Source organism: Bos mutus, chromosome 24, assembly GCF_027580195.1.
Source record: "Bos mutus isolate GX-2022 chromosome 24, NWIPB_WYAK_1.1, whole genome shotgun sequence".
Taxonomy (NCBI): domain Eukaryota; kingdom Metazoa; phylum Chordata; class Mammalia; order Artiodactyla; family Bovidae; genus Bos; species Bos mutus.
This window is the reverse complement of record NC_091640.1, coordinates 54,705,216-54,719,042: the sequence shown is the minus strand read 5'-3', so window position 1 is coordinate 54,719,042 and position 13,827 is coordinate 54,705,216. Positions and strand designations below refer to the sequence as shown.

The 13,827-nt window shown below is 43.9% G+C and overlaps 1 protein-coding gene across 18 annotated transcripts in view; it reads left to right on the top strand.

Annotated features, from left to right (window-relative positions):
- TCF4 (transcription factor 4) overlaps window positions 1-13,827 on the top strand; it is a 385,563-nt gene that overhangs the window by 366,945 nt on the left and 4,791 nt on the right. For 13 of the 18 annotated variants that reach the window (XM_014478578.2, XM_005896871.2, XM_070361626.1 and 10 more), the window contains 4 exons: window positions 7,331-7,466; window positions 9,075-9,237; window positions 12,739-12,968; window positions 13,639-13,779. In XM_014478578.2, the coding sequence (XP_014334064.1) occupies window positions 7,331-7,466; window positions 9,075-9,237; window positions 12,739-12,968; window positions 13,639-13,775 (666 nt within the window). In that variant the 3' untranslated portion in view covers window positions 13,776-13,779. The remainder of the gene's footprint in view (window positions 1-7,330; window positions 7,467-9,074; window positions 9,238-12,738; window positions 12,969-13,638; window positions 13,780-13,827) is intronic. The other 5 variants (XM_070361619.1, XM_070361618.1, XM_070361617.1 and 2 more) reach the window with 1 other exon arrangement.

Below are 13,827 nucleotides of genomic sequence, written 5' to 3'. Positions count from 1 at the left end.
ACTAGCGAAAGAAGCTGCTTACAAGTAACTGCAAATTTGCACCATAATCTCTGTGCTATGTGGGCTTAGTTCACTAGGCTTGGATTAGTTCCCTCCATCCTGCTTACTGACTGCTCCCCGGGGCCAGGAAGGGACAGAATGGACTCTGCTAGCCACCCCCCGGGGTCCCCTGCCTGATGGGCTGCGTCCAGTTCTAGTTTCCGGTGTAGGAAAGTGATGTAAAGTATTGGGGGCAGAGGGTGGGGATACAGAGGAGAGAAATGAAACAGTTTTAATAGCTGAAACTTATGAGTTAAGGAAAAAAAAAAGATGAACTGAAATCACATAACTGCCATTTGCATTTCTCAAACTCGATCACAGAATCATTTGTTTTTAACCATTTTGGTGGACATCATGAGAGTTTCAGCCTGGCTGACCCCGTGACAGGTTAACACTGCCAAGGTCAGGGTCGTTTAGATCATGCTAAATCCTTTTGAATGTTATTTTATCATCTGGGGAATAAGCATTAAATTCATTTCCAAGAATTGCCCAGTAAGAAATACCTTCCGTTTTCGGATAAAGCATAGTTGAAGCTGTGAGATTTCTGGGGAGGGGAAAAAAAAATTTTTTTTTTTTTTTTTTTTAAAGAAAATTAGGTTTTCTCCCAATGAACATTTTAAGAATCGAGATCCAAACTAAAGAATTTAATCTAGATCTGACTTGAGTGAAAAGTCCTTTCAGTGTGTAAGCACATGAATTTTTAAAAATCGTCTGATAATTTTTTAAAACTGAGGAACGTGGAAATTATATTTGTGGTTGAAGGGTCTCCCAGATGCCACAGCTTTCTCACACGAAAGAGTTGGTTTGCAGAGCCTACTCTCGTTTTCTACAGAATTCAGTGCCTCTGATACTGTTTCTCAATATCTACCACTGCTACTTCATGAACTTCCGAGTTCTCATCGTGAGCTATGAAAGTTTGCAAGACCACTTCCCACCTCTGTAAAAAATGCCCCTTTTGGACTCAATGGTATTTTTTGCACATTTGAGAAAATGTTTGCTTTCCTCTGTTATGACACAGATCTGGCAAGATAATTGAAACTGAAATCTAGCACTCTCTGACTGTCATGTATAATTGATATTTCATGAGGAGATTACAGTTCAGACACCAAAACTGTTTTCTCTGTCAATGGGTGTCTAATTACAGTAAAGAGCCCATCAACTTTTTTTTTTTTTTTTTTTTTTTTTTTTTTTTAATGATTATGGCAAAACAAGAGAAAGTTAAAAGAGAGAAAAGTAAAAGTTACCAGGACTTTTTTTCTGGGCCCATTCTCTTGTTATTTTCCTTCTTTCTAAAAAACACCTCTGTCAAAAGGAGATTTTTGAACATGATGCCATTAATTACAGACTTTCATTTTGAAATACCAAAATGTTTCTAACAGCATTTCTGGTTTTGTGTCATTATCTCTGGATCTAAAAACTGATGACAAGTTTCCTAAAGTTCCCCCCTACACTCTTTTAGAAGGATTATGGTAGAGGAGAAGGAACTGAGGTCTGAAAGCCTGTTTTGAAGCAGTTATCGCTGGAGATAACATTAACAAGGATTGAATAACTGCCAAATGAAATTTAATACATTTTCCCATCCATGCAATAGGCCTCTTAAATACAACAGAATAATTACTTTCACAATACTCCCTGGAAACAAAGAGAGCAGAAACACTGAATGCCTTTTTTGTTTGTGATGTCTGTTGTGAGCGCGAGGATAGGAGAAGGATATTTACCAGGGCACTCTACAAGCATCCCCGCATAAAAACAGCCTTGCCAGCAGCCACCTCATTTGAAGTTGCATATCTTTTAAATCTGTTTATGTTGGAGGAGTCGTGGCAGCTATTAAATTTTGTAACTTAGTTAAGACATCTTGGCCTTGGCTTGAGTTGGAGGACTATGATGGTTTCCCCTCTATGATAAAAGTGATTTCATATCTGCATCTACACACACACACACAGAGACACAGAGAGAGAGTCTTAAAATGAAAACTCCAGGAGTAACCCCGTTTATCCCTAAACTCTGCTCCCTCCTCCGTGCACATGCATGTGTGAGTGTGTATATATGTGTGTGTGCTAACTTGAATCAGTCATCCTGACTCTTTGCAACCTTATAGACTGTAGCCCACCAGGCTTCTTTCCGTGAGATTCTGCAGGCAAGAATGCTGGAGTGGGTTGCCGTTTCCTTCTCCGGGGGATCCTCCCGACCCAGGGATCGAACCCGTGTCTCCTGCGTTGGCAGGCAGATCCCTTACCTCTGGCCCTTCGGGTATGCCCAACCAGACTGGGGGAGGTGGACATCTGGTTCCAGGCTGGCCTGTTCATGGGGTGGTCCACATCTGCTTCAGAATGATGAGCCAGGCCCTCAGATGATCTCAGCATTCTGAACTCAGAAATACTAAAACAAAGAGGGAGTTAGGGGCAGGTTCAGAACCTGGAAGGATGTACTGAGAGCTCCTGTGAAAGAAGAGTCCAGGGTGCAGTCCTGAGTGGGCAGAAGCCAGAGAGAGAGGTACCAACAGAGGTGGGAGAGGCTGGGATAGCCCTGGGGGACAAGGGATGGCCTTAGGTCCCAGGAGTTCCCCAGGCCCTGAGCTTCAGTCACCAAGTCTTCCTGTTATGGCTGAGTAATATTCCATTGTGTACCACAACCTCTTTATCCGTGTCCAGCCGTCTGTGATGGACATCTCGGCTGCTCCCATGTCCTGGCTGTTGTAAATAATGCTCCAGGAACAGGGCTTCATGTGTCTTTTAGAAGTCTGATTTTTCTCAGGGTATGTGCCCAGTAGTGGGATTGCTGGGTCGTATGGTAGTCTTATTCCTAAGGAACAAATTTGAGTCCATTCTAATGAAGAGTATAAACCTAGAACTTGCTATACAGAGTGAAATAAGTCAGAAAGTGAAAACCAAGTATGCCATATTAACAAATACGTATATGGAATCTAGAAAAATGGTACTGGCGAACCTATTTACAGAGAAGAAATGGAGACACAGCATACAGAACAGCCTCGTGGACACTGCGGGGGAAGGGGGCGGGGCGACGTGGTAAAGTCGCTCTCGCGTGTACACGCTGCATGTGAAGTAGGTAACCAGCGGGGGTGTAACACAGGGAGCCCAGCCGGGTGCTGTGGGATGACCTAGAGGGATGAAGGTGGCAGGGGAGGCTCAGGAGGAGAGGATATGTGTATAATGATGACCGACTCACATCGATGTGTGGCAGAGACCACCACAGCGTCATAAAACAGCTATCCTCTAATAAATGAAATTTAAAAAAAGAAATCTTCCTGTTAAATCTCCTTTTACCTGAGCAAGGCGGAATGAATTTCTGGTCCTTGCTCTTAAAATCACTGCAGTAAACTGATCACTCCATGAAAATTCCACCAAGGATCGCTGTAAGCCCCGCATGGGCCAGGGCCCGCATCTAAGTTATTCACCACGCGTCCCCAGCACCTTCCAGAATGACCAGCATCAGCTAGATTAGGATATATTTGCTGAATTAATAAATATATGCTCTGATCAATTAGCAGTTACTGAATAAAGTTTATATTTTTGTTCTGTCTTCTACTTTTAGCATAGATATGTCTAAAACCATATGGTATGTGACTGTAAGAAGACTCTATTGTTAAAGACTGTAAAAAATTTACAATCAGTATTGATAAAACTGTTTTCATTGGCTGCCTTTTAACTTCATTGCTTATCTAGATGAAAAGGTTCTCAAAATAGGACTTTAATGAAATATGGATTTTCTCGGTGCCATCCTTAGAATTGATTTGTAGGTTAAAGGGATCTGCTTTTTTTCTAGTTACATTATTATATATTTGTAAGTGGGCAAATCCTGACTCTCATATATACAGATGGCAGTATTGGTCTCACCATCTATTTCTGAGTTATTCTATTGATGGGTTTGTGCTGGCCATCCACTGTGGTTTTTTTCCTTGTCTCTTATGTGACCAGAAATAATGTTTCTGAGGGAGAAGTAAATAGGGTTAGGAAATGCTGTCTGTGGCCAAGGAAGCAAGCAGAGCAAAGCTAATTCTTCAAACTGCAATATTATTCCATAGACACAGGCAATGGAATGAATCAGTCAAGCTGATTAGATGGATCCATGGATCTAGACCTATCATTATTGATCCATTTGTTCCTGAAATATATTACAAGAGAGACCTTCTAATATCACAGATAATGTTTTCAACTTCCTTTATGAAAAAGAATGTATTATTTCAGGGGCTCTAAGGTGATCTTTAGAAAATTAAAGTTAGGTAATATGCGTGGATAAAAGCCAAAGTCTAGTCAGAACCACCACCTTCTCAAACATATTTATAGATCATTTAAGATTTTGCTGTCATTCTGCAGGAGAAAGATTTAAAACCAAATGGATATGAACAACCTAGAGTGCAAAGAGGATCACAAGTGAAAGTAGCTCGACTTCTCAGGTTTCTTAAACTACGCAGACTCTTATTTACGTGTAGTGAGCACGTATTTTCAGCTGAACACCTAGCATCAGTAATTGTTGTGCACGTTTGTGTACCAGCTGTCTTGCATACTGCTACTCCTTGCAATAAACCTGAGGTTTATTCACTGTCAGTTCCAATGTTATTTTCTCCATTTTGGGTTTGAGTAACTTACCCAAGATTATATAACAAGTAAAGAAACCAGTTACAGTTAGAATCTACATATTTTTAACTCTCATATTGTGTTAATTTTCACTTAGTTATGCTGTCTATCATAATAGTTGAGGCAGAGAAAATAGAAGGTCATTGGGTGTGGGTTCTTTTAAAAACTAAACGTGACCTAGAAGGGAAAAAAAAGAAATTTCAGGATTAATAACTGAATGTTTTAATTGAAAAGCAATGTCTTAACCTTGAATTGCATCTCAGTTGTCCACAAAGAAGGCTTGAGGGTTTTAATAGAATGATTCTAAAATAGAAGGAGGGTATGGGAATCTCCGCCATGCTCAGATTGGTGGTTACCTTCAGTGATTCCAATTTAGACTCATCCTTTGTGGAAAGAAATGTAATCCACTGGGAAGGCCAGTAACTATGAATCAGCAGTTGGATAATTATTTAGGTTACAGTGAATAACGGTCTTAGCTCAAGAGCTACCATTTGATCAGGGCCTGTAAAATCCATGCTTGCAAGTTGACATCTTAGAATGAAAGGATAGTCGTTGACTGAATCAGTCTTCTAATTGCACAAATATAAAAGTGGGAAAAAGCTATCACTCTGTGGTATGAAAGGGAAATGAAAACACAGACGGTAAGAAACGGCTGCAGGGAACTGGGTGGGCACGGTCTGCCTGCGAGAGGCCAGGCTTCAGTTACAGGTGCAAGTCAGGAGGGGCGTGGCGGTAGTGCTCAGTATGTGAAAAGGGCTGACGCTTACACCACGGAGCTCTGGAGGTTAAATCCAGGACCAGTGGCTGCAATGTCCAAGGAGGCCAACTTGTGGAGGAGATGGAGTAGCTGTCTTGGAAGAAAATCAGGTTCTTAATATACTTGAAGCACCCACATATCAATAGGAACTAACCACCTTCCAGACTGCTCTGGGGAGGGACACAGGCACCCAGAGGACAGACAGCAGGAAACTCCCCAGATCTCTCAGCTGCAACATGCGTCTAAACTTCCCGGTGCGCCTGAGTCCTTAAATCCTGTGCTCTTCTGGCTGTAATTTGTTTTAACTTAAAAAAAAAATTATTTTCAAATTTAAAAAATTATAAAAATGTGGTGTTGGCTTACAGTGTTGTGTTAATTTCTCTGTCCAGTGTATACATATGTATATACATTCCTTTGCATGTTCTTTTCCATCATGGTTTATCACAGGACATTGAATGTATTTTCCTGTGCTATACAGTAGGACCTTGTTGTTTATGCATTCTCTGTATAACGGTTTTCTTCTTGCTGTATTTTGAATCTCAGCAGTTGGTATGATTTATATGGTCCTCCCCCTGCCCCCTGTATTATTATCTTCTGCATTGTTTTGGAGTCTGTAAAGGTGGCACTTCATACTAGGCTGTCTTGAGATAGCACGTGCTTCATCTGGTTCTGTGCATTTTATTGTTGCAGTTCAGATTCTTACTGTTGTTGCATTTTGCGGAAATACTCTTTTAAAACACTGGGTAGCAAGAGGGAAGATTTGCTTTGTGGTTTTCGATTTTGGATTGGGGAAAGATGTGCACTCTTTGATTCGTAGCAGCGTAAATTCGTGGAGAGATACCTTTAGTGTTAGACCCACTGTCCTGCGTCACTCTTCACCTGACAGTACACTAACCAGTAACTACGTGGAATGCCGGTGAAACTTGACTCACGCTCCTCTTGGTTTCCACATGCTCAGTGGTCTTACTTGAAGGCGTTCACTATAAAAGTCAGCTACTGCTGTCTCAGTGCCATAGGTTCAACATCTCTGGACCCCAGAGTAGGTAGTAGTAGTTAATAAAAAACTCAGCAGTATTTTTTTTTTTCCCAGACCAAGTCATCATGCTGTACTCTATAATTTTATTCTTGGAGTCATCGAGAGTGTTTACAATATGGTGTCTATCTAGGATCAGAACAGTTAAAAAAAAAAATGGAAAAATGTCCAAACATCTTTGCATGGCAATGATGGCATTACTGGTGTGTTTAATAAAACCTTTATTGGTACATTTTCCGGTATGGTGGCATTGGCAGAAACGGTCCCCCTTTGGATTTGGAGCTCAGCGGCTGATGAAATACAGTAAACATTAATTTGGAACGGGCTGCCAGTTTTGGAAAGCCAGGTGACACTTTATTATATTTGTACCAAGCAGGGGCTATGTCCCATACTGCCGTAGCTTCCGCTGTCAGAGGCTTAGCTGGCATTATGGAAAAAAAAAAAAAAGAAAAACATGGCAGGCCTGAGAATCTTATCCCCTGAAATGAAAGTCGAATGCCAAATTGAAATTCCTGTAGGATTTCCGATAGCAATGGGGGAATTGAGAAGCCCACAATTAAGCATATGGGCATTAAGATAATTGTCAGATCTGTTGGCGGACATGATAGAAGGCAGATGGGTACGAATCAGTACGCTCCACCGCAGCACCCTGGGAGACCATTTGACGTTTTACCTGCCTGAGCTCCTCTGCCATATTTGTCACTGGATGTACAGCACGGCATCTTACTGAGCGTTAAGTGTTTTTTTTCTTCCGCCGAGGACTCTAGCTGCATGTGTGGTCCTTCAGCGCCCTCTAGTGAAAGGCACTGGGGAGTCTTGTTTTCAAAGGCTGGTCTTCCTTCCTTGGGGTCCTGCGGTCGCACCTCTGATGCCCACTTACCTCCGCGGTCCCTCTGGCTCTTTCAGGTCGGGGCCCATCGTGAAGACGGCGTGGCCCTGCGAGGCAGCCACTCTCTCGTTCCGAACCAGGTGCCGGTGCCGCAGCTACCTGTCCAGTCGGCAACCTCCCCTGATCTGAACCCACCCCAGGACCCTTACAGAGGTAGGTCCGTCTCAGGGGGCCCGTCTCATCTCCCTGAAACAGTAGCCCCCGTGTGCCTGCGGTGCCTCCTTGGCATTCATCCCCCAGGAAGCACTGGCCAATAACCACGAAGCCGTTTCGGTAACAAGATGGTAAGGAAATGGGAAAGGCTTTCGAATGTCGATGGCTAATTGTGTTTCTTCGGTAACTGTTTTCCTCCAGCGTCCTCTGAAACCCTGCTCCTGTTTGCAGCAGGGGATGAGACCAGATACTGATGAGAGGAAATGTGATTTTAGCTATTTCCACATTGCTCTCATCCAGATCCTTTAATGTGGTTAGTTGTAGCCTGACAGTGATGTTTCCAAATGAAGAGGAAGGAAGGAAATGGGTTTTTGTTGCTTAAGATGGAAGGAAATGTAGGTACATTTCAAAAATGGGACTCTGTCAGATGAGTCATCTGGCCCTGTCCTGACTGCACTGTACCCCTGACTCCTTTCGGCTTTCCAAGACCCCAGGTGGCTGGGCCACAGGAGCAAGACCTGGGTCCCAGGTCCCTCTGCAACTGGCTGGCCCTATGACCAAGAGATGCTTTTGTAATACCTCGTTGTCCTCACACTGAGAATAAAACGTGCTAACGGTGCCAAAAGAATGAATATGTGTAAGCATCTGTCCAAGTATTAAGCATTATAAGAATCTGAGTGTTAACTGTATGTGGGCATGCCTGCCCATTTTTATCCGAATAGTCAGACTTTGATGGCCCTTTCTTTTAAAGAGCCTTTGGGTTTTCTTTGTCTTAGGTCAACCCTTCTTATTGTGTGCAAGCATGACCTGAGGATGTTGTTAAAATGCTGATTCTGATTCAGTTAGTCTGGGGTTCTGCATTTCTAATGGGCTTCTAGGGGATAAGCATACTCCTGGTCCCCTGATCAGATTTTGAGGGACAAGATTCTGGACCCCATAGATTACAGATGGAAGGAAATACTGAATAGACATGCTTCTTTCTACCTTAGAAATAGATGATTGCATTTGGGCCACATTTTAAAATATATTGTGGTCTTAGAAAGCTGAGCGGTGGAAGAGCTAGAAATGTCTTCACTGAGCTGCTTTCCATATGTACCATTTTTAAACACTGATTACTCCTCGAGGATAAGAGCAGCCTAATTTCAGAATATCATTAGGGTATCTATTGAAGTCTTGACTGTACGTATTTAGCGTACTCCCTGGGAATTATATTTTAAGGACATTTTTCTATTAAACCATTGCATATGGAAGAAACTCAATATAATAGCTGATATTTACTTGGGTTCTTAATCAGAACATTGAGGTGTGTGATTTTCATGATTATGATTTTCATTGCAATTAAGTTGATGTTTTGTAGACAGTGAAATTACCATCTACTCCAAAAGATTGCAAAATAGAATTTAACCTCAGAGCCAATGCAGGGATAACTTGTTTCTGCAGGTGCATTTTTGAAACTTCACCAAAGATGATGAGGAAAGTGACAGATCACACAGTTGGGCGGTCTGAAATGAACAGCCTGCAGCCCTGCAGCTTGGGGTGCGTGCGTCTGCGCCTCGAGGCTTTGGTGGGTGTGTCACCTGGTCTCTCTCTTTTTTTTTTTGTCTGCAGGCATGCCACCAGGCTTGCAGGGCCAGAGTGTCTCCTCCGGCAGCTCTGAGATCAAATCCGACGACGAGGGTGACGAAAACCTGCAAGACACGAAATCTTCCGAGGACAAGAAATTAGATGACGACAAGAAGGATATCAAATCCATTACTAGGTCAAGATCTAGGTAACAGTATATAATACTGTCGCTTCATTTAATTCCTTTATTGGACTTTGATGAAGTGAACAGAACAGGAAGAAACTATTCAGTTTTTTCCTGGAAGGTAAATCTGCAGCTAAAAACGAAAATGGAGAGGCTTGTTCTAGAGGCACGAACGTATCGTTTGAGATACCTGTACTCTAGGAAAGCCGAAACTGCCTTTACATTTATGAATTTGGACCCAATGCTGAAAATGACACAAAACGGCAAAAAACAATTTATCACCAACTCAAATGCAAGCAGTCAATTTGTAAGACTGCTTATTCTACAAATTTGGTTGGAAATGTTCTTCCGAAAATACTTCTAAAAAGAGATCCTATTGCTATTGAAAGCTCAATTGATGTATGTGCAGTTGTAACTTTTTTCTTACCTTGAAAGTGAGAAAGTACCGATTTCCCAGCCTGAGTCTACACATGTTAATATATTTATATATGTATAAGAGCAGTACCTATGTTGCTATTTTTTTTTTCTTGGCTCCTCCTTTCTACAGAAAATTCAATTGCAGGAAAATAGCTTCTGATCAGTTTTCTCAGGTCCCCAATATCTTTAAATTAGAATCTGTCTCCTTGAACTGTAATCTGATAAGCAGATGGACTCTTTTGAACATTGTGACACCCACTTTCTTTGCCTCAGTGTTCTTGGATAGTTTTTATTTGGAAATTTAATGCGCTGTGCTACGACACTACCTCCCTTTATAAAAAAACATTTGTTTGGCCGCCCTGGGTCTTAGTGTGGGCCTTTAGGATCCAGTTCCCTGACCAGGGATCAGATTCAGGGCCCCTGCGTTGGGAGCACGGAGTCTTAGCCACTGGACCCCTAGAGAAGCCCCGATACTCCCTTTTAGAGGCTACTGTTATCAAGGTTATGCCTAGGCTCCTTTAGGAATTAAGAACATGCCATCTTTTCATAGTGCCTTTGTAGTTATATGTTTTGTTACTAAGTTCTACCACAGTTTTGAAAATTCTGGAAGCTTCAAGCTTACACCTTTCCACCATCGCTGTGGTTTCCTGGCCCTTGGCCATTTCCTGACTCTTGCCTTGGAATGATAAGATGTTCCAAGGAGGGCCTTTGACATCTTTAGCAATTTCTCTGTTAATTCAGTCAACTCTTGGTAACTCAACTAGTGGCCATAACACATGCATTATCAATTGATCCTTTGAAGTCTCAATTCAGCATTTAAACATACTGTTGAAGAACCTTCTTGTTTTAAAGGTCACTCTCCTGACGTTCACTTAGGACTCCAAAACTGTTCTTTGGCAAGGCTTTCCAAATCTAGGTAGTTTTGTTTGCATAAACAACTTATAAGTGGATAACCCATTCTCGTTCATTATTGGCCTGAATACACTTGGAAAACAATTTCCCATTTTCAGCCCCACTTTGGAAAAAGTGTGGCACGTTTGTAATGTAAAAACATCACCCAAATTTTTACCTTCAGGACAGGACCAGCAGAAACTTGACTCTGTTCTCATTTTGCTTGTTACATCTTACTTTTGAGGTGGGCTGTGGGTGCAAATTCATAGTCAGCTTCAATTCCTTGGCATTGGCCGAGGTCATGGATGGGAGAGAGTCGGGCCGGCAGAGGAAGTGAGGAAGAGAATCAGATGGCAGAGAAAGAGAGAGCTTTCTGATGGGTTCAGTTCAGTTGTGCATTCACCAGCACACATCCAAGGCAGACAGTCCCATCTGGAAGGGAGTTTAACCTACGGGCAGACGAGCCAAGTCTTAAAGCATCTTTCTTTGGTGTCTGCCTCCCTTGCAAGTGCTCTTGGCTCACTTGCGTACGTCATCTTTATGGGCAGCGTGTGCTGCAGCCCAAGAATACACTCCATTTCTGCCTGACTGGGTCTTCTCTGCCATGGTGCATCCTCACTGCAATGTGGAAGTTACACAGAGATTCTTCACAGTGGAAGATTTGGAGCTATTCATGTTTTAAATTTTTTTTAACTTAAAAAAAAAAAATGTTTTGGCTCCTCTGAGCAGCATGTGGGATCTTAGTTTCCTGACCAGGGATGGAACCCACGGCCTCAGCAGTGGAAGCGCAGAGTCTGGACCACCGGACCACCGGGGAGGTCCTGGACGCATAGATTTTAAGCCAGTACTCCTTAAGTGTACATTGAAGTGAGTAGATGGCTTCCCACATGTTTCTCCTGTTCTGAAAGGTGGTGATTCACATCTTTATCCTGTGAGCCTTTCAGATTCATGGAATTTTAAGGTTGAGGCTCACTTGGCTGGTCCTTGGGGTCAGTGCTCAGATCTCTAGGTTGACATCCTTACAGATGGTCACTGCCGTTTTGCTCCTTATAATGGAGACTGTTGCTTTTGAGTGAAGTATACTTCATTTTTTATGTCTCTCATACTCAAAAAAGGTTCTTGTTCATGTTAATTCAGACTGTCCCACTTGGAGTTCCTTGCTCTGTTCTGTCTTTCTGAGACATCTCCCATGCCTTTCTTTTTTAAGTGATTGCCCAGAAACAGTTAGAAACCTTGATGCCATGAAATCTTCCTGATATGACAGGCTTTCCTGGTAGCTCATCATCATCCTATCTGTCTCCCATTCAAGAGTTTCTAATTTATCAGGATCTCACCCAGAAGTAGAAGTCACCTTTTCTTTCCAGACTGCTGGCTCCAACCATGCCTTTGAGGGAATCATTTCGGTTCTCACAATCAGAGATCAGCTTTCTGGCTTCATTTTTGTCTCACAATGAGGTTGTGGTCATTGATAACCAGTAAGTTTGAGTTGGGTTGGGTTGGGTTTGCCTGAAACTCAGGTTTCCCCAGACTGTCTGGTAACCATAAACATCCATAATATTAAAGGTTATGGAGATGATGTTTTTCTAACTTTGCTGTATTTAATACATAGAGAAAGTGAGACTTGGATAGAGTTAAGTGGCCTGACCAAGCCTTCCAAGCTGGTTAGCAGACAACAGGCCCTCCTGTTCACTCCCATTGTCTTGAATGTATGACCTTCTTAATCCTGTTTGAGCTGCATTGTCTTAATTTTGAAGTATCCACATCGCTTTTCAATCCCTTGTTTTTCTTAGGTTCACCTGTCACAGTATGAAAGTTAAAAAAAAAAAAAAAAACACAGTTTCAGTCTACAGCACTTTCTAGATTGCGGTCCTTGAGCCGGAGTTGACCGTGCACTGCTTTGCTGCACATGGCTTTATGGACAAGAGCCTTGTTCTCCCTTTTTTGCTCCCTTCTATCCATACGGTGCACTTGGGGCCCCAGTTTGAACCTCTCCTGTTGGGTTTGGGTTTTATGTCTGCGAGACTGTGAATGTCTCACGGGGACTGTCATAACCACCTAAAGCAATGCCAAGCCCTGGCAGAGGGAAAACTCCACCAGGGACAAGAGCTTGAGATGGAAAAGCTCCCCGACAGCTCGGGAAGAAATCGGAGGGAATTTAGAAACCGTCCCTTTCCGCCCCCCCATTAGAAAATGCCGCGTCTTCCCCTGTGTCCGCAGCAATAACGACGACGAGGACCTGACGCCCGAGCAGAAGGCGGAGCGGGAGAAGGAGCGGCGGATGGCGAACAACGCCCGCGAGCGCCTGCGCGTGCGCGACATCAACGAGGCGTTCAAGGAGCTGGGCCGCATGGTGCAGCTGCACCTCAAGAGCGACAAGCCCCAGACCAAGCTCCTGATCCTCCACCAGGCCGTGGCCGTCATCCTCAGCCTGGAGCAGCAAGTCCGAGGTCAGGGCGGGCGGCCGGCTTCCTCGCAGAGGTCAGGGTGGAGCCCAAGAGTCGAGACCAAGGCACCCCTCAACATCACAGGGCCGTTTCCGTGTTTTAGTCACACGGAAGCCTACAAGGCAGCTCCCCTTTCCCCTGTAATGACGTCCCAGGAATTTTCTTACAGCTGGGACAGACGTTTCCCTAGGTCCTCTCAGTAATCCGAGCTCAGCATCTTTGCCTGGGGCTTCCCAGGTGGCCCGGGGTAAAGACTCCGCCTGCCAAGGCAGGAGATGTGGGTTTGATCCCTGGGTTGGGAAGATCCCCTGGAGGGGGACATGGCAACCCACACCAGTCTCTTTGTGGGGAGCATCCCATGGACAGAGGAGCCTGGCGGGCTGCAGTCCAGGGGGTTGGAAAAGAGGGGAATGTGACCTGGCGACTAAACAGCAAATATTTGCTTTACCAACTTTCTTAGACTGTAAGGCGCCCACACAGCTTCCCCAGGCAGATAGATGGAGGTTGACTCGCCCTGAGCTAATGAATTGCAGCAGTGTGCATTTTCCTGCTCGGGGCTCTTGTTCTGCAAGGTAGAACCTGAGGGGATGAGCAGACCCACAGAAACATAGCATGACTGCCCCACACCAGAAGCCCTGGGTGAGACCCAAATCCTCCATGCTCTTTTCCACAGAAAGGAACCTGAACCCGAAAGCCGCGTGTCTGAAGAGAAGGGAAGAAGAGAAGGTCTCCTCAGAGCCGCCCCCGCTGTCCTTGGCGGGCCCCCACCCCGGCATGGGAGACGCGTCCAATCACATGGGACAGATGTGAAAGGGCAAGTGTGTTTTCAGCGTTTCTGAAGGCGTCCATGTCGCGCGCCCAG